The 21935-nt window shown below is 40.4% G+C and overlaps 1 protein-coding gene across 1 annotated transcript in view; it reads right to left on the bottom strand.

Moving 5' to 3' along the window:
* The window catches only part of ube2h (ubiquitin-conjugating enzyme E2H (UBC8 homolog, yeast)), a 126186-nt gene that overhangs the window by 51952 nt on the left and 52299 nt on the right, over nucleotides 1-21935 (bottom strand). Inside the window, exon 2 of the mRNA XM_063073018.1 lies at nucleotides 8306-8382. Within this exon, the coding sequence (XP_062929088.1) occupies nucleotides 8306-8382 (77 nt within the window). The remainder of the gene's footprint in view (nucleotides 1-8305; nucleotides 8383-21935) is intronic.

Genomic DNA, 21935 nt, shown 5'->3' with positions numbered 1-21935 from the left:
ACATGTTCAATGACGGGAGGCAGGGAGTTCTTAGATTTTTCAGGTGGTGATGGTTACAGGTTTTGGAGACGTTGTGGAAGTAGCTTTGGCCTACTCCCACAGTGCAGCCTAAAGGTTTTGTAGTGTTCATGGTGGCTTTATTTTTTTTATATATTATATATATATATATATAATTTTTATTGAGTTTTCAAAGTAAATACAAGAGAAAAAAAAATATCTACCCTCCTCCCTCCCCTTAACCCTCCCCCCCCGATATATACTACTACCTAAAGAGAAAAGAAAAAAAAGAGAAAAAAAGAAGAACCGCCTGAATATTGGAAGGTTTCCACATGCTCCATGGGATTAAAAATAAATTTAATATATATTTGTTACTTTCCCCAAGGAACCAAGATCCTTATCATATCTAAATCATTACTTAGCTTCTCAACTCTCAGAGTTCCCTGGGAAATCTCTTTGAACTTCACCATGTTGCTATGTGTTTCCCTCCCGATCATCCAGGCAAAAAGAAAAAAAATAGATGAGATACAAAGAAAGAAAAAACAAAATACCCCCCCCCCCACTAATGTTGTGAATGAAAAGATACACAACACTACCCCCCTCCATTTTGCGGGTCGTGGCTATTGCCACGTTTGCACACATGAATAACATAGCGATTGGTCAGTGTTTCTTCCAGCTCCCCCGTAACAAAAAATTGTATATATATAAAAAAATTAATGTCATTATTCCCAGCTAGTATTCCTCAAATTTTAACCTTTCTTCCCCTCCCTCATATAATTAATAATATATTTATATATTCATCCGCCTAAAAATCCAACAGGCCTATTCCTTGATCCAGTCTTCATCTTCAATCCATCTCGCTCCCCTGGGTTTGTTCTTGTATCTGGTGAATATTCAAAGAATCTCGCACAAACTCCTCCGCTTTCCGGTAATCATCAAAAAATCTTTTTTCTCCACCAGTCAAAAAAATCTTCAAGGTTGCAGGATAACACAATATAAATTGATAACCGTGATCCCACAGGGCTTTTTTCACTGGATTAAATTTCTTCCTTTTCTTCAAAAGTTCATAACTTATGAACTTCTGGGTAGAAAAAAATTTTCTTCCCTTCTATCATCAGTGGCCCTTTTCTCTTCTTGGCAGCTTGGGCAGCCGCCTGTAGAGTCCTTTCTTTGCCTTGAAATCTTAAGAATTTTATTAAACTTGATCGTGGATATTGGTCATCTTGTGGTTTTGGTCTTAGAGCTCTATGTACCTGCTCAATTTCAATTGATCGGTCTTCCTCTTTCATTTGCAAGGTTTTCAGGATCCATCTTTGAAAAAATTCTATTGGATTATCTCCCTCTATACCTTCTTTAAGACCAACAATTTTAATATTATTACATCTACTAAAATTTTCCAACACATGCACTTTCTCCAAGAGTCCATTTCTTTCCGTGTTCCAGACGAGCACATCATTTGCTGCTTTTTCCACTCTATCGTTAATATGCTCCATTGTTCTTTCTATCTTCTGAAGTTTCTTATCCATTTTATCCTGTCTTTTCATAGCTTTATCATAGCACATCTTCACGTCTCTAAGCTCTGTTCTTAATTTTCTAAGTTCAGCCGTTAATTGCAATAAAGCCTTTCTTATGTCTCCATTGTCTCCTTTACTTCCAATCTCTTCCAGTTCTTCCTCCTCTTCTTCATCTGTATTCTCTGCGGAATCCAATTCTGACTCTGAGTCACTTTCAGTTGCAGTGGCCGTCGGTTCTTGTAGTTTAAGTTGTGTCGATTTGTGCATGCGTACTTCTTTGCGAATGCGCATTTCCGGCATCTTCTTCCAAGAGACCGTACCGCCGCCATTGCTCCCTGTTCTTCTACGCCAGAGATAAAATGCGTCTCCTCCGAAGGAGATCCAACTTGAATCCGAGGCTCCATCGCTGCAGTAGGCCCTTTTTTCTTCCCATCTCGCGGCGACTTCACAACAACAGACTTCTTCTGTTGCGGTTTACAAGGCATATCATAGAGTAGTCTTACGAAGTTTATAAGTAGTTTTGGAAACTATTTATTAACTTTACTTTGTTTAAGCGGTACTTTGCTGATTTTTTACGGGAGAGCTGGATTTACACGTCTCAATCCGTCATCACGTGACGCCCCCTATTTTTGATTTGCCGAAAGAAAGCAACTCTTTCAACCTTACTGTTCATCATCATCAGGTGCCGTGCCCAGTTTGAGCTTTGACTGCCATGGCCCATACACTCCTGTTTCAGGTCAAGTGGATCAATTCATTGGTATTCATTTCTAGTTCTCTGGCTGCTGTCTCCATCATCATTTGTCTTCGCCTTCCTCTTGCTTTCTTCCCTTCAATCTTTCCCATAATTACCGTGCATTCTAACTCCTCTTTCCTAATCACATGTCCAATGAAGTTACGTTGCCTTTTCATGATCTCATACATTATTTCTCTTTTTGTGTTTGCTCTGTTCATGACATCCTCGTTAGATATTCATTTCGTTCATGATATCCTTTGGATCCTCCTCAAAAACCACACCTCTGCTGCTTCAATTCATTTCCTCATGTTATTAGATATTGTCCAACATTCTGAGCCACATAACATAACTGGATAAACGTAACATTTCAGTACTTCAAGGCAGGTTGTCATGTTTAGTTTAGTATTGGTCAGTATACTCTTCATTCGCATAAAGGTGTCTTTTGCCATCCCCATTCTTCTTTTGATGTCCATGTCGCACCTGCCATCTGATGTCACCCAGCTTCCCAAGTAGCAAAAGTTCTGTACTTGTATTATGTCTTCCCCATTTATTCGCAGCCTGCAGATAGGATTCTCCTTCTTTTTGGATTCTGTAATACGTTCTGTCATATTGCAATTGATAGCTAGACCCATTTTTGCACTTTCTTCAACAATTATATCAATTAAGTTTTGAAGTTTTTCCTCCGTACTTGCAATTAACACAGTGTCATCTGCATATCTGGAATTATTGACGTTTTCACTGCCAACTTTGATCCCCAAGATGTCTCTTATTTTTTGTAATATTGTTTCACTGTACACATTAAATAAGCCAGGGGAGAAAACACACCCTTGTCTAACACCTCTCTTGATTTTCATAAACTGACTCACTTCTCCGTCTATTCTTACAGCGGCAGTTTGCTCCCAGTACAGATTTCTGATTAGGCGGAGGTCTTTCAAATCTTGATCTAGAGTTTTCTGTAATATTTCAAATAACTTATTGTGCTTCACTTTATCAAATGTTTTTGTGTAGTCGATAAAATAAACAAACAATTTTTTTTGCATTTGAATAGCTTGCTCTGATAGTATCCTTAACATCAATATTGCGTTTCTTGTACCTTTGTCTTTCACAAAACCACATTGTTCTTTACCTATTTCAGCTTGTATCTTACTTTTAGCTCTCGTCATCAAAATTCTTAGAAGTATCTTGGTGATATGACTCATTAAACTTATGGTCCTATGTAAATCATATTCTATTGCACCAGATTTCTTAGAAAGAGTGACAAAGAGCGATAGCACCAGTTGCAGCTTAGAGTCATAGCCAGGACCTGCTTACTGTTCACAACAGCAAAATGGTGTCATTGCCAGGTGAAAATTGAGCAGACTGTTTCAATCCTGATTTAGTATGCCCTCAGCAGACAAAAATGAGATCAGAGTATCTTTGGCCAAAATTCTCTGAGAAAAGGGATAAATACTGATCTCTGCTCTTAAGAAATAACTTGAGATTTTCTTTAAGAACTCAAGCTTTTAAAAGGAATGATTTTGATGTAACATGTAAGCGCACAGGGACATACCGTTATAAGATAAACTATCTTCTAAAGTACTTGTTCCTCAGAACTCCCCTCAATTTTTCCTTTCTAACCTTAACCCTGTGCCTCCAGTTTTAGAGTCTGTCCTAGAAAAAAAATGACTATCCTATGTCCCTTAAATTCTTAGTCAACCTCAATCCCCCAACATAGAAATTTACAGCACATTACAGGCCCTTCAGCCTACAATATTGTGCCGACCACGTAACCTACTCTAGCGACTGTCTAGAATTTCCCTAGCGTATAGCCCTGTATTTTTCTACGCTCCATGTAACTATCTCAGAGGTTCTTAAAAGACCCTTTTGTATCTGCTTCCACCACTGTCGCTGGCTGTGCATTCTACACACCCACCACTCTGTGGAAAAACTTATCCCTGACATCCCCTTGGTTCCCATTTCCAAGCAGCTTAAAACTATGCACCCTTGTGTTAGCCATTTCAGCCCTAGGAAAAAGCCTCTTAGTATCCACATGATCTATGCACCCCATTATCTTATACATCTGTCAGGTTAGCTCTCATCCTCCTTCGCTCCAAGGAGAGAAGGTCAAGTTTACTTAACCTATTCTCATAAGGCACGCCCTCGAATCCAGGCAACATCCTTGTAAATCTCCTCTGTACTCTCTCCATAGTATCCACATCCTTCCTGTAATGAGGTGATCAGAACTGAACACAGTACTCAAAGTGGGGACTGACCAAAGTCTTGTATAGCTGTAACATTACCTCACAGCTCTTTTTACTCAGTCCTACAGTTGATGAATGCCAACACACCATACACCTTCTAAACAACACTGTCAACCTATGCAGCAGCTTTGAGTGTCCTATCGACACGGATCCTGAGATCTCTCAGATCCTCCACACTGCCAAGAGTCTTACCATTTATATTATATTCTGTCTTCAAATTTGACCTACCAAAATGAACCACTTCACACTTACTGGGTTGAAGTCCATCTGCCATTTCTCAGCCCAGTTCCGCATCCTACTGATGTTCCACTGTAACCTCTGACAACCCTCCAGACAATCCACAATACCCGCAACCTTTGTGTCATCAGCAACTTACTAACCCACCCTTCTATATTCTAATGAAAATAAAATAGCCTATCCAATCTCTTCCAACTCCAGCTTCCATTCCAAGCAACATCCTGGAGAACCTCTTCTGCACTCTCTCCATTGCAACCACATCCTTCCTGTAGAATTATGTACAATGTGCTAAGTGCACTCATATCAACAAACAGTCCAAGGTAAACAATTAAGTTGCCTTGAGATCAAAAAGGAAAACAAGTTCTAAAACACTTTCTTACTCAAGAACAAGTTACAAATCCAATATTGATGTCATCATGCTAGTCAGAAAATTTCTACATAATGAATCTTTTGTTATTTTCGTCAGGATTGAAGGCTGATGGCACTATAATATTAGAAGCATAAGACACGAGTTAGGAATGCCTGATACACTACCAATGAGCTCCCATCATATTATTAAATATACAAGTCTGACGTACGCATGTTGGCTCCTCTTCCCACTCTTAAATTGTTGTTTCCTGCCAGTCTTCTGTGCTGTTGTACAATTCAATAATGTAAAGGAACTGTTACTATGCAGTGATTTGTGTACTTTCTGGCTTGTGTGAAATTAGCTTAGGATGTCTGTAATAACAAACTCATTTGTTAGCAGAGACAGGCTGGGTATTGAACATCAAGCCTTCCAGCAATTAACCCAAAGATAGAATGACGCATGATACGCTGAAGCCAATGACCCCCATGTAAGGTTTAAGGATACAATGTGCTGGGCTGCATACTAGACTATTTATGCTCCCAGTAACCAATGAATTTTGAAAGAAGCATTTTGTAATAACGTATGAAAGTACAAGTTGTTCAGGCAGTAGTACAATAATATTAAACAATTAATTATTTGGGTATTAAAAAGTAAAAGCCAATAATTAAGACATTTCCCTGATGTCCTGGAAAGAACATCTCAGCATCCAAACTCCCGCACAAATGCAATAGCCTCAAACTTGGCAGATGAGCTCTGCAGATTTTCTAGATGTACTCTGTCTGAATAATAGAAACCTGCTGAAATTTCTTAACTTTTACATTACAGACTTTGCTCTAGACCTGGCAAGTGGGCCAACAGAATCATTTGAATAGTAATGTTATAGCTGTGAAAGTGTCAAGTCCACTTTAAAATTGTGTTTGACATTTTAAAAACATTGAGGTTATTTATAATAAAACCTCAATTTATTATAATAAAACTATAGAAATGTGTTATTTCATTGCCTGAATGTTAGGTACACAAAACATTTACTAAAACTCCTGTGTTTTAACAGATGGCATTTCTGGAGGCATGAGTTTGCCGTCTGTCAGAGGTTTCCAGCTGAGCGTCATAGGCATGGCTCATTCTGCACTTGATTCTGCTTGGCCCCAGGACTGCTGTGCCAGCAAGATTGCTCAAATGAGGGGCACGGACAGGGTCAAAAGCAAGTATTCCCACAGCAGTACTGTGTATAACTAGAAGTCAGAGATTTAAAGTATGGAATAGGAGATTTCAAAAGGAATTTAAGAAAGAATTTTTTTCTAGTGTGGTTGGAATGTGGAACAGATTGCCCAAGGGTGATGACAGGTACTCAAAATGTACTTCAAAGAGCACTTAAATGTCCTATGACAGAAGGCTGTAGGCTGAGTTCTGGAAATCTGATTAATATTACAATAGTTTGCAGTTCTGGTCACCATACTATAGGAAGGAGGTCATAGGTTTAGGGTGAAAGGCAGAATACGTATTTAAGGGGAATATGAAGGGGAACTACTTCACTCAGAGGGTGTTGCAAATGTGGAATGAGAAGCTAGTGGAAGCACTAGTGCTCCGCCCATATGCCCAGACAGTGTGCCCCAGGTAACTCTCTCTCTTAAAAAAGATGCCTCAAATATCCTTTAATTTTTTCTCCACTTCTCATTTTAAAGCTACGACCTCTAAAGTAGAAGATATTCAATTGTCAGTTTTTCCTTGAGGGAAAGGGGAGACTAAAACTAGACTGCGTAAATTGAAGCAGAGGGGGAAGATTTAAATGGGATCTAAGGGGCAAGTTTTCTTACCTACACAGAAGGTAAAGGACTTATGGAATGTGCTGCCAGAGGAAGTGGTAAAAGCTGGTACAATTACAGAGGTTAAAGGTTCGTGGACAGGAAAAGATTTAGAGTGACATAGCCCAATGCAGAAAAACACACCAAGTTGAACCAAAAGACCTGCTTCCAAGCGGTTTAACTATGACAGACGAGTACTTGATGGCCACAAAAACAGCAAGTCAAAAGGACTGCTTGCAAGCTGTATGACCATCTCAAAGTATATCCAATTAGATTTAATCAGATTTCCAAAATTAGATTTAAACCGAAAATCAGGATCATGTCAGCATACACTACCCCGACAACAGGTAAATTGGTTCTAACATGTAACAGAAAAAGACTCTTGCAAGTCCTCTGCAATTTTATTTACTCTTTTTCCAATATTGAACATGCAACCTCAACATCATGCTTTGTAGGCAGATTAATCAATTACACAAATTGCTGTGGTAAAAGGTGGCTTAGAACCGGATCAAAAGAGAACTGAGCTTTGAGTTCACAAAGTTACAACATTTAGTTTTCAATATCATGGACATGGATACAAGTTGCTGGATCTACAATTAATGATCCACCTCAACCCTTCAAATTAAGTTTTATAAAATAATCGTAAGTCTCTGCTTCAGTTGTACAGTATTGATTGTGAATACTAGTTTAATTATTCATTACAGAATAAAAAAGTTAAACTTAAAACTGACAACTGACTTGTTTCACATATTAAGAGTACAATGACTATTTGTTGGTTGTGGCAAGGATGCAAGACATAGCCACCTGCACTCATGGATTTTTTGCCCATTTTTCATGTTAATTTTCTCCCCCTGGAGGTGTTGACATTCAGCCAAAGTGTATTTCCACAGCTGCTAGTCTCCATCACCTTGGCCTAGTGAGCATTCTTCATGCCCAAGATTTCACTCAATCTCATTTGATACAATAGGCTGAAGAGTGCAGCTGCAGGCATTCAAAATACATTGGGACTTAGTGTAGCACCTAATGTAGAAGAAGTTTCAGTTTTAAAATTATCACTTTTAACAAGGACTAAAAACTGCACTTTTTTCAAGAGGTTTTGTAAGAATATGATAAATTATGTAAAGAGAACCTCTTCCTATAATAGCCAAAAAAAAGTTTCTATTAGGAGGCACTACAAAGAGATACAAGTTTCAAACAGTTGATGAAATGTTGTACTATTCGTCTTCAGACTGGATAAATTTTGACTGAGGAAATATTAATTGTATAGACACAAGTATGTGGGTCTAAACAAGTTCTTCATGTAGTACAAGTTAACAAAGCATAATACCCTTGTATCATTCAAAAGTTGTATATTTATCTGTCCAACCCCTCCCATCACCCAGTAAGGTGCAAGTCATTGGCATAACTTTGTTATAAATTGCAAATCTACTTACTTCCTTGTGGTCCATAAAACTTGACTACAAATTCATTCAGCCCACCGAGTATGGTAACTTCATGCTTGCTTTCAATACTGAAAAACGTCAAGGAAGCACAAGAAACTGAACAAACAACTTACAAATAATCCACCAGAGGATCTTGACTGAATTATATATTTTTTAAAATAACAAGTAGAAATGCAATGAATTATACTAGGACTGAACAAAATAGTCTGAGCCATGCAGAAGGCAAATAGAAAATCCCATTAGCACTCAGCAGGTGAGTCACAATCTGTAGGAAAAAAACAATTGAGATCAAGTCCTAGACCCCTTGACTGGCCTGAAGCAGATTTCTTTCCACAGGTATTGCCTTACATGCAGTGCATTTCCATCATTTTTATATATAATTCAGCCTTCCAGCATCTGCAGTTCTTTCTAATGAATATTGTAGGGTATTACAATTTGGTTAAAAACAGCTTCAAGTGTTCAGAATAAATCAGATTCTGATCCCAACTTTATTCTACCAAACTAATATACTGCTCCCTGGGGTGTTCAGGGAAAGGTAGCACCTCTGGTAAAAGGGCTTGCCGTGTCCATTCTAGGATAGTTCACTCACCATTGGATCCCCAAGGAGACTCAGCTCTCACCTTTGGCTCCAAGTAGCTGCTTGCATGTGACAGCAGCCACACCCCAACGGGTAGGCTAAATCAGATGAAGGCAGCTGGCTGGTCTCGTACCCTGGTGAGACAAGGACATGCCTTAGCATGTGAATTCAGCTCCAGTGGTCGAGGCAGATGAAAACAGTGAGATCCAATAACCAGGAAGGCAGTTCTACAAAGCTTCAGGAGAGTGAAGACATGACAAGGCACAGACAAAGTCATGGTCATCCACTGCAACCAAGGAAGACCCCTGTTTGTGACAACTACTCATACCACTGGACCTAGATTTCCAATATCAAGAGAGCAGAATCTCAGTGCAACAGCTTTTCCACTTTTTTAAAACTCTTCCACACAGGTCTCCTGCCATTATTGGATACGACAGACAAGCAATAATATTTTGCGGCTAAATTGCACAGAAAATTTTCATTTTCTTCCCAAACTTCTATTTGCTCCTCACATAGCATCATCCCATCCCCTTTAACAAACTTCGGTGCACAGTTAATGCTGAAAGATGTCAACTAATTGACTGGGAATTTGACTTCCCAGAAGGACCAGGGTCAATGAGGTTGGAGATTCTGGAAGACAGGAAGAGGAAAAAAAAAGGTTTTGTGTGTATGTGCATGAATGCATTGGATGAGGGGTGGGTACTCATGATGATAGAGTTTAGAATGGAGTTGATTTAGAGATGGAGAGGAAATGAAGAAATATATAGCGAGAATAGAAGAATACGTTTTATTGTATTATTTTAGAAAATAATGCACCAAGATGGGAAGTCAATAAAGATCTAAAAGAAAAAAAATTGGGGGGATTCAATAAGTGTCAACATCAAGTGTATAATCTACTTATTTTTCTATCAGCATGATGTCTAAGTGTGCACTGGAACTATAGAGGATAAACGAAAACAATAAAAACAGAAGCTAGACAGGTTGAAACTGTCCTCACTGAACAGCAAGAAACCAAAACTAAAACCCAGAGTCCAACAGTAAAGGTTCACCACTGGTGGCAAGTACTTTATGGTACAGAATTTTCAGTATATTCTACCAGGAGTTTAGAATAACCTCAACGCCAGTGAGGTTGGATTGTAACATTACAGAAATCTGCATTCAAAATTGGACTGCTTATTTGTACTTTTCTGTAGTAAAGTTCACCATTCTTGATAAGCTACAAGCTTTCCTCAAACTCCCTACTGTATCACCTTTACCACAGAGGTGAAACTCTCAATTGCTCTAGCTTTATATAGCACTGTTGCAGTTACCATACTTAGTGGGGATCACTGTTTGGGTGAATTCCCAAAATTACAACAAGCATGAAGGAAACAAAGTAGAAAAAGCCATTGCTCATGAAAAAAGAGGTTTGCTTGTCCTTCCATTAATGTGATTAATCCACTAAGACATCAGTAAAATAGGATGGATATAGAGAAGGGTGGCTATGTTCAAGGAGGGGAGCAGGGAAGAAAGGAAGTAATAACTTTGTATGAAACACCTCAGTTATTTTACAGAAATTGCTCAGTTTGGGCAATTACCATCTAGTCGCAACCTCGAGAAAATTGGTAAAAATATTGTTTATGTAATGACCAATACCTGGGGAGACACATTGAGGGAGTACAGGGTTGTATGCAATCAGGACAAAATTTGTCTTCTGTAATGCAATCACATGGTATATTATCTTCTGAAACTGACAAAAGTTGCAGCAAAATTTAAAATCAAGTCTTAGCTCTTCCAATGTCTAGCAACTTCTTCAGCTTTCTCCCATTCTAAAAATAGTTTCTTCTCCACTCTATCCTCCCAAAATAGTGATCCAGTAGTAGCACCAATCTAAGAACTCATTATTGTATGTGACAAAATTCATGGTACCCCACTCCCAAATTCCAACTTTAGGCCAGGTTCTGCAACACAAAAAAATAAAAATGACCTACTGGGTACAAACTGGGAATGAACATTTAAGAAATTAGAGGAAATCAGGAATTGGGCGTTTAAGTAATAGTGGCAGAATAAAGTATCACACTCAAAATGCAGGAGGAACTCAGCAGGTCAAGCAGCATCTCTGGAGAGGAATAAACAGTCGATATTTCCAGTCAAAACCCTTCATCTTGAAGGATGAAAACGTCAACTGTTTATTCCTCTCCATAGATGCTGCCTGACCTGTCGAGTTCCTCCTGCATTTTTAAGGATGAGGTTTCAGGATACTTGGAGATGCATGACAAAACAGGCCAAAATCATCATGGTTTCCTTCAGAGGAAATCCTGCCTGACAAATCTTTTGGAATTCTTTGAGATAATAACAGGCAGGATAGACAAAGGAGAGTCAGTGGATGTTGTTTACTTGGATTTTCAGAAGACCTCTGACAAGGTGCTGCACATAAGGCTGCTTAACAAAAGAGGAATCAAAGGTATTACAGAAAACATACTAGCATAGATAGAAAATTCGCTGATTGGCAGGAGGTAGAGGCAGAATAAAGGGGGCCTATTCTAGTTGACTGCCAGTGACAAGTGTTCTGCAGGGATCTGTTTTGGGATCACTTCTTTTCACCTTATACGTCAATGATTTGAATGACAGATTTGATGACTTTGGGGCCAAGTTTGCAGATGATACTTTATACTTTATTATCGCCAAACAATTGATACTAGAGCGTACAATCATCACAGCGATGTTTGATTCTGCGCTTCGTGCTCCCTGGAGTACAAATCGATAGTAATTATTAAAAATTTAAATTATAAATCATAAACAGAAAATAGAAAAGGGAAAGTAAGGTAGTGCAAAAAAAACCGAGAGGCAGGTCCGGATATTTGGAGGGTACGGCCCAGATCCGGGTCAGGATCCATTCAGCAGTCTTATCACAGTTGGAAAGAAGCTGTTCCCAAATCTGGCCGTGCGAGTCTTCAAGCTCCTGAGCCTTCTCCCGGAGGGAAGAGGGACGCAAAGTGGAAAGAAGATAGGCGGAGGGGAAGGTCGTGTTGAGGAAGAAGGGAGTCTGCAGAACGACTCAGATTGGGAGAACAGACAAAGAAGTGGCAGGTGGAATACAGTGTAGGGAAGTGTACAATCATGCACTTCACTAGAAGGAATAAAGGCATAGACTATTTTCTAAGTGGGAAGAATATTCAAAAATCAAGGGTACAAAGGAACTTGGAATTGCTCGTGCATGATTCATTAAAGGTCAACTTGCAGGTTGAGTCAGTGGCAAGGGTGGCAAAATCAACGTTAGCATTCATTGAGAAGACCAAGAATACAAGAGCAAGATGTGATACTAAAGCATTATAAGGTATTGGTCTGACTGCAATTGGGAGTATTCTGAGCAGTTTTGGACACTTTACCCAAGAAAAGATGTGCTGGCATGAGAGATGGACCACAGGAGGTTCACAACAAAGATTCTGGGATTGAAAGGATTAATACACGACTGTTTAATGTCTCTGGGTCTGTACTCACTGAAGTTTAGAATAATGAGGGGGAAATCTCATTGAAACCTATTGAACGCTGAAAGCCTAGACAGAGTAGATGTGGAAAGGATGTGGATGTAATAAGTGAGTCCAGGATCAGAGAGCACAGACTCAGAATAGAGGGACATCTATTTAGAACAGAGTTGAGGAGGAATTTCCTTAGCTAGATGGTGGTGAATCTGTGAATTTCATTGCCATGATGGCTGGAGGCCAAGTCATTGAGTATATTTAAAGCAGAGGTTGACAGGTTCTTCTTTAGTCAGAGTGTTAAAGGTTAGGGGCAGAAGACAGAGTAATAAATCAGCCATGATGAAATAGTAGAGCAGATTCAATGGTCCCAGTAGCTTAGTATCTTCATAACCAGTGGCAATAATGACAAAATCCAAATTGAACACTAGGCATCACAATCCACCATACAAGCTGGAGTGGGGTCAATTTAATTCATTACTTGTGCGGCAGACAATCTTGCGTTAAATGAAAACCTAATTTGAGGGCATCCAACTCTAGCAAGTTGAGAAAGAATGGTAATGTTAATTTCTTGATCAGTTCAAACAGATGAGGTTTTTCCTGGAGTTATTTTCCAACAAGTGAGATCTCTAGGACCCATGAAATACATTTAGTAGTTTTCACCAATGAAGGAACTATTGATTTTCCACATGCCACAGATACTCTATTTTGTGCATCAGGTAGATTTGATGTTTGTAGTCTTGCTTTACAAATGACAAGCAAATAGTCACCAGTGTCTTTTAAGGTCAAGAAAAGGCAAGTCATGCTGGAAAGGTAATGGGGTACTACTACTACGTCGACTCAGGCCTAGGGGGCCGGCACTGGGTAATGGGGTGAAGTTGAAAAAGCTTACTATTCACTACTATTGCACTATTCACAAAGCTATGGGTAAGGTAAGATCTGCAGAATCCAGCAGCTCATGCAGCTTGATACTGGCATTAGAAGTTGTTACTGGAATAGATATTTCCTAAAGAAGAACAGGGAGCGAGTGGCATGCCAAGGAAATATTTTATTCAATAGGGCTAAATGCTTAAAATTAGGACAAGAGAAAGAAATTGTTCTTGTACAGGCTTTACTACAGTACAAAGTCTATTTCTCAAGAGTGTAATGGAAAGAAAATTAAATTGATATTACTCAATTACTTCAATTAATTAGAAATGTACATTTGCCTCATTACTCCAGTGATTTGAATGTGGCCTCAATCTAGAGTGCAATTTTGCCCACTATATTACTCTTTCAGTAAGTAACTTTGCCAGGACCATTACAACAAACTCAAATTTATAGTTTCCTGCTCTGTGGCCCTGGGCCCAACAACTCAGGGACCACCTCCGTGTGATTGATACCCAGCTTATGGTTAGCTCAGGTTGTGCCATGCCTCTGAAAAGCACAGGAATGATGTAATTCTCAATTTTAAATTTAACTGAAGTTATTCGAGAAAAAGAAACACACAAGTCTTGTCACTGATCTCTAATCCGTAACCAATACAAGGAAATTCATACAGATACCAGGTATACACAGATACAGCTAAGATTCTTCCTCACAAACCAGTTTAGCCTGACACTGTCCAGGTAATTACAATCATTATTGAATGTAGCTTGAGAATTACTGGAATGTGTGGAACTGTTATTTTGTTTTCAACAGATTAAAGAACAATTTACAAGAATTTCAACAACATGCTATTTGGTGATAACCAGGCTGTAAAAATAGGGGACAAGCTCTCCTCTACAATCACTCTGAGCACCGGTGCCCCACAAGGCTGTGTACTCAGCCCCCTGCTGTACTCACTGTACAGCCATGATTGTGTAGCCAAGTTTCCATCAAACTCAATATACAAGTTTGCTGATGACACAACAATTGTAGGCCATATCTCAGGTAATGATGAGTTTGAGTAGAGAGACGAAATTAAGAACCTGTTGGCATGGTGCAAAGACAATAATCTATCCCTCAACGTCAGCAAGACAAAGGAATTGGTTGTTCACTTCAGAAGGAGTAGTGGTGGTGCGCAAGTGGAACAGGTCAAAAGCTTTAAGTTCCTCAGGGTCAATATCACAAATGACCTGACTTGGTCCAACCAAGCAGAGTCCACTGCCAAGAAGGCCCACCAGCACCTTTACTTCCTGAGAAAACTAAAGAAATTTGGCCTGTCCCCTAAAACCCTCACTAATTTTTACAGATGCACCCCCGTAGAAAGCATTCTTCTAGGGCGCATCTCAGTCGTAACTTCACGGCACATACTTCACTTCCCTGACACTCTTGAATGTCCGGTATACTGCAGATGTCTTCCACCGCGAAGAATGATGCAAAATACGCATTCCGTTCCTCTGCCATCTCTGATTGCAATATCTCTATTGGTGCTATATCTACCCTCAACTCTCTTTTACCCTTTATATACTTAAAGCAGCTTTTAATATCTTCTTTGATATTAGTTGCCAGCTTCCTTTCATAATCCATCTTCTCCTTCCTAATAACCTTCTTAGTTTCCTTCTGCAAGTTTTTAAAAGCTTCTCAATCCTGGACCTTGCCACTAGCTTTGGCTTCATCGTATGTCCTCCAGCTTTTACTTTGGCTCTGACTTCAATTGTCAGCCACAGTAGTGTTCTTCTTCAATTCAAAAATTTCTTCTTATTTGGAATATATCTGTCGTGCACATCCCTCATTTTTCGCAGAAACTCCAACCATTGGTGCTCTGCTATCCTTCCTGCTAGTGTCCCCTTCCAGACAAGCTTGGCCAGTTCCCCTCTCATGCCATTGTAATTTCCTTTTTTCCACTGAAATACCAACACATTGGAATTTAGTCTCAAATTTCAAAGTGAACTCCATCATATTGTGATCACTGTTCCCCAAGAGTTTCTCAACCTTAAGCTCTCTTATCACCTCTGGATCATTGCACAACACCCAATCCAGCAGAGCCGATCCCCTAGTGGGCTCAACAACAAGCTGTTCTAAAAAGCCATCCCTCAGACATTCGACAAATTCTCTCCCTTGAAGTCCAGTACTGGCCCGGTTTTCCCAATCCACTTTCATGTTAAAATCCCCAATTATCATGACATTGCCCTTCTGACACACCTTTTCTATCTCCTGCTGTAATTTGTAATCCACATCCTGGCTGCTGTTGGGAGGCCTGTAAACAACTGCCATTAGGGTCCTTTTACCTTTGCAATTTCTTAACTCAACCCACAGAGACTCTACACCTTCCGATCTTATGTCATCCCTTTCTAATGATTTAATATTATTTCTTATACACAGGGCCACACCACTCCCTCTGCCTACTAACCTATCTTTCCGATACACCGTACATTCTTGGACATTCAGCTCCCAATGGCAGCCATCATTTAGCCAAGTTTCAGAGATGGCCACAACTTCATACTTCATATCTTGAATTTCAAGATCATCCATTTTATTTCTTCTGCTGCGTGCATTCAAATATAACACTCTGTCAGTCCAGTATTTGTTGCTTCCGGTTTTAACCGCATCACGCCTCTATTACCCTGTAACTCATCCCACTAGCTGTGATTATGCCTCATCTCCTGCTTGTCCTTTCTATCATCTCTGTTGCACGCCATCTCTGATTTATTTCTGTTTTCCCCTTCCTCAGTCCTATCACTCCAGTTCCCATCCCCCTGCCAAATTAGTTTAAACCCTCCCTAACAGTTTTATGAAACCTGCCTGCTAGGATATTGGACCCCTTTATCATACAGATTGGCTAGGTATGCCACATCTCCATGTAGAAGTTCAATCTTATCTCCCAAGCTCGTCGATGCTGAGCAAAGATTCATACAGTGTCAAAAAGATCAAAGAAACGTTTTAAGCAGCAGCCTTTTGACAGGTAAGGCACTTCAGTGTGAAGAAGTGTTCAAACTCTTCGTTATCTTAGCTTAACTAGTAAAATATTCTATTTAATAGATGAGCTTTAATTTTGTTGATAGCAGATATTACAAGAGTCAAACTTGAAAAAGTCGCTGGCTGCGGTTTTTTGGCTACAAAAAGCTGACGATGAATTACACAAAGGATTGCAAACAGACATGGAATTCCTTTTTTCATAAGTGCCAATAAACCAGCAGAGTGACTTGTCATATATGGTGCTCCATCTGTTGCACAAAAAAAATCATGTTTTATCCTCAATATACATTTTGAGCTCGTCGTAGATTGATTCTCCATCGATATTTAACTGTTTACAAAAGAGAATCTCTTCATAACTTCCATTTTTGATAAACCATACATACACCATTAGCAATGCCTCATTGTCTTGCACAGTTGACTTGTCTAGTTGTACCACAAATTCTGTTTTTTTTAAGCTCTGTGCATGGCTGATACTCAATGCCTTCACTCATTTCTTCAAAATCAGAATCAGGTTTATTATTACTGGCCTATGACAAGAAATTTGTTAATGTAGCAGCAGCAGTTCAATGCAATACATAACATGGAAGAAAACAACAAAATAATAATAAATCAATTACAGTATATGTATATTGAACAGATAAAAATCGTGCAAAAATAGAAAGACTATATATTTAAAATATGAGGTAGTGTCTAAGGGTTCAATGTCCATTTAGGAACCAGATGGCAGAGGGGAAAAAGCTGTTCCTGAATCGCTGAGTGTGTGCCTTCAGGCTTCCGTAACTCCTACCTGATGATAACAGTGAGAAAAGGGCATGTCTTGGGTGCTGGAGGTCCTTAATAATGGACGCTGCCTTTCTGAGACACCGCTCCTTGAAGACATCCTGGGTACTTTGCAGGCTAGTACCCAAGATGGAGCTGACTAGATTTACAACCCTCTGCAGCTTCTTTCGGTCCTGTACAGTCGCCGCCCCCCCCCCCCCCATACCGGACAGTGATGCAGCCTGTCAGAATTCTCTCCACGGTACAACTGTAGAAGTCTTTGAGTGTATTTGTTGACATGCCAAATCCCTTCAAACTCCTAATAAAGTATAGTCACTGTCTTGCCTTCTTTATAACTGCATTGATATGTTGGGACCAGGTTAGATCCTCAGAGATCCTGATACCTAGGAACTTGCAACTGCTCACTCTCTCCACTTCTGATACTTCTACGAGGATTGGTATGTGTTCCTTCGTCTTACCCTTCCTGAAGTCCACAATCAGCTCTTTCATCTTACTGACATTGAGTGCCAGGTTGTTGCTGCGGCACCATTCCACTAGTTGGCATATCTCACTCCTGTACGCCCTCTCATCACCACCTGAGATTCTACCAACAATGAATGCATCTTCAGCAAATTTATAGATGGTATTTGAGCTATGCCTAGCCACAGAGTCATGTGTATATAGAGAGTAGAGCAGTAAGCTAAGCACATATCCCTGAGATGCACCAGTGTTGATCATCAGCGAGGAGCAGATATTATCACTAATCCACGCAGATTGCGATCTTCCAGTTAGGAAGACGAGGATCCAATTGCAGAGAAAGGTAAGGAGGCCCAGGTTCTGCAACTTCTCAATGAGGATTGTGGAAATTATGGTATTAAATGCTCAGCTACAGTCAATGAACAGCATCCTGACATAGGTGTTTGCGTTGTCCGGGTGGTTTACAGCCATGTGGAGAGCCATTGAGATTGCATCTGCTGTTGACCTATTGTGGCAATAAGCAAATTGCAATGGGTCCAGGTCCTTGCTGAGGCAGGAGTTCAATCTAGTCATGACCGACCTCTCAAAGCATTTCATCACTGTAGATGTGAGTGCTACCGGGTGATAGTCATTAAGGCAGCTCACATTATTGTTCCTAGGCACTGGTATAATTGTTGCCTTTTTGAAGCAAGTGGGAACTTCCACCTGTAGCAGTGAGAGGTTGAAAATGTCCTTGAGGGCCGGCTGGTGGCGCAATGACATTGGCGCTGGACACGGGAGTAGAGGTTCCCGGGTTCGAAACCAGTCCGGTCCGCGCCCAAGTACGCTTTCCATCCATGCCGGGTTGAGTCGAGATCACAACTCAACCTCATTAAATAAAGGGAAAAATACTGTGAAAATGTCTGTGTGAGGAGTGGCGTGCCCCGCAGTCTCTCGCTCGCTCCGCGCCTTGCAAAAGCCATGAAAAAGACATCGTCACGGACCCACGCACGCAGACGCACAGACTTGCATGCACTCAGGCACACGCCAAAAAAAGAAAAGAAAATGTCCTTGAATACTCCCGCTAGTTGGTTGGCACACATTTTCAGAGCTTTACCAGGTACTCCATCAGGACCTTCTGCCTTGCGATGGTTCACTCTCTTTAAAGACAGCCTAACATCAGCCTCTGAGACAGAGATCACAGGGTCATCAGGTGCAGCAGGGATCTTCACAGCTGTAATTGTATTCTCCCTTTCAAAGTGGGCATAGAAGGCATTGAGTTCATCTGGTAGTGAAGCACTACTGCCATTCATGCTATTGGGTTTCGCTTTGTAGGAAGTAGTCTTGCAAACCCTGCCAGAGTTGTCATGCATCTGACAATGCCTTCAAACTCATTTGAAATTGTCTCTTTGCCCTTAAAATAGCCCCCCGCAAATCATATCTGGTTTCTGGTACAGGCCTATGTCACCAGACTTGAATGCCACAGATCTGGCCTTCAGCAGATGACATACCTCCTGGTTCATCCATGGCTTTTGGTTTGGGAACATACAGTAAGTCTTTGTAGGCACACACTCATCAACACAGGTTTTAATGAAGTCGGTACAAATGCAGCATGCTCATCCAGGTTCGAAGATGAATCCCTGAATACAGTCCAGTCCACCGATTCAAAGCAGTCTTGTAGGCGCTCCTGTGCTTCCCTTGTCCATACCTTCTTGGCCCTCACGACTGGTGCTGCAGTCTTCAGTCTCTGCCTGTACTCAGAGTAGAAGTACAGCGAGGTGATCAGACTTCTCAAAGTGAGGGCATGGAATAGCACAGTAGGCATTCTTGACTGTGGTGTAGAAATGGTCCAGTGTGTTGTTTCCCCTAGTATTGCAAGTGATCTGTTGATGGTAGTTGCTTAGTGATTTTTTCCAGACTGACCTGGTTTAAAATCTCCCAAAGCAGTGGTGAAAGTGTAAGGATGCGTTGTTTCATACATGTTGATCCCATTGCTCAGATCATCTGAAGCCTGATTGACATTGGCCTGAGGTGGAATGTATACCACTACCAAATGACACCGGAGAACTCCAAAGGTAGGTAAAAAGGATCGCATTTAACTGCTGGATATTCCAGGTTTGGTGAGCAGAACTGGGACAGCACTGATATATTTGTGCATCAAGAAGAGTTGATCATGAGGCATACTCCTCCACCTCCACTTTTGAGAGACTCTGTTGATCTATCCTGACAGTGTATAGTAAACTCGTCGATCTGAATCGCTTATCCAGTATGGAAGGGGTTAACCAGGATTCTGTGAAACAAAGGATATACGCGGTCCTAATGTCCGTCTGATTCAGCACCCTAGCTCTGAGATCATCAATTTTATTCACCAGAGAGTGCAAATTTGCCAGCAAGATTGTCAGTGTTGGGAGTTTAAAAACTCCATTTCCTTAAACGCACTTGTATCCCTGACCTACAGCTACGCTTCCTCCGTGGACGCTTCCGACCACAATCGGTGTTGTTTCTGTCAGCTTTAAGCAGCAGTAGTTCATTTAAATGCATTAAGACATCTTTGTTGACTGTACTGACCTTGGAAGCAGTTGTGCTTTTTAGCTGTATCATGCTGAAATGAGAATATTTAATCATATCCATTGAGAGTACTGTTGCTACTCGAGTCGACCCTAGGCACCCCAGAAAAGCTGCAGAGGAATTGATTTTAAAATACCGGTATTCGCTTTGAGAACAGTGGTGAGCATTTCTAATACAACAGGCATTATTTACCTTTCACCAATTCTATGAGATTTTCCACACTTTGGTTTCATTTTAGAAATGCTATTAAAAGCAATGAGACCACTATCAAGGTCATTTTTAGCAAATGACTCGAGTGTGCAATGGTTTTGAAATGCTTCTTTCATTTTCTGGAGCTGAGTAATATCATTTGTAGCCTTGTCAGGGTGTGTTTAATGGAAGTGTTCCTGCAACCTTGATGGTTTCATGGCCTCATCAGACAGTACAGCATTACAAATAAGACACATGGGGTGTTGCTGATCTGGAGTCAGTGAGCCAATGGAACAGTGGCCCTATTTCACTGTTTGGTTCCAGCCAGCGCTGTATTGACCTGTTTTCTTGTAGATCTGTAGAGAAAGTTGAGAGGGCGCACTTGACTTACCAACTGTTAAATCACATGAACTCATTCCATGCCGCGAGTCAAAGGGATCTGTTGGCCACCCAGGCTGCTAAGTTAATGCACCCCCAACAATGTCTGTCTGGCTGGTAAGGTTAATGAGATTGTCGCGTTTCCGATGTATTGTGATGACAAGTGTTCACTGCCGGCAGAACTATGGTTCTTCCTGTGTTCCAACGCCTCATCCTTTTTTTGGAAGTGGTTGACACAAAAAAAAAACACACAATTGGCCAGGTCTTGTGCCTCAAGTTAGGATGCTGCTTACCAGCACCTCCCCCCCACCCCCAGGAATCTTGGAATATCCTCCGACAACCTCTATTTCTGCTAACATTCCTTTAGGACACATAACCGCCCCCTTGGGGAGCGGGAGGGAATTGGTACTGCCCTCATTGGAAATCACTGCTCTAACTGCAAAATTTCAATTTTTCAGTTGTCTCATGGGGCTTTGATTTTAAAAAGCATCTTCAAATATTACTACAGACATTTCAATCTACAAGCAAATGAGTTCCAATGAATCTAAGAACACTCACATCAAAACAAGCAAGTTAGTTTTCCCTTTCTTGGCCCATTTACTCTCTTTTATAGTGCTGACTATACACAACCCTCACAGCCACCTCTTTCATTCTTGAATTTAGACGGTAAGCCTGGGACATCACAGAAGTGGATGCTGCAGACAGGAATCAATATTAAACATAACACATGACTTTCTATTCCTAAAGTTATGCTTCCACTTGATGTTTCATATCTGATTCAGTAAAGAACTTCAGCATTTCAGAATTTCAGGACACTGACAAGAGCTTTTGAAGTCCACCTTTCACACTTGGGGAAGGCAAAGGGCAACTGCTGGTAGGGCAACTCAGCTCTCAGTCGCATTCTCACTGCCCAACAAAAGATTTGACAATCACCAGTGTTAACACTTACTACAAGAGCTCATACTGTAAAACTTTCCACTGGATGAAGTAATCTGGACCTAAGTGGTTACTCTCAAGTATTACTAGCCAGAGTTCAGGAAACATCACCAAAAGCTTTGGTGGCACTACTAATAATTATTCTGTATGGAATGAGTCAAAATTATTCATGGCTTGTATGTGACGAACCTCTGAAGGGTGATCAAGTCATCTAAATTGGGGTGATAAATGTACTAGCAATTTATGATTGGGAAGCAAGAAAATCATGCAACTATATTTTATCCAGAGGACAATCAGCATCAGTATTATGCAACATTAATGGATTAATCTTGGTTCAGTGGTAACAATCATTGGAATCAATATGTTGAAGACTTCTCTCTCTCCAGGGACTTGAGTAGATAATCTAGATTCAGGCTCTAAT

Source organism: Mobula hypostoma, chromosome 20, assembly GCF_963921235.1.
Source record: "Mobula hypostoma chromosome 20, sMobHyp1.1, whole genome shotgun sequence".
NCBI classification, from domain to species: Eukaryota; Metazoa; Chordata; class Chondrichthyes; order Myliobatiformes; family Myliobatidae; genus Mobula; species Mobula hypostoma.
Note: the sequence above shows the minus strand (reverse complement) of the source record. Positions and strands in the feature narration are given on the sequence as shown.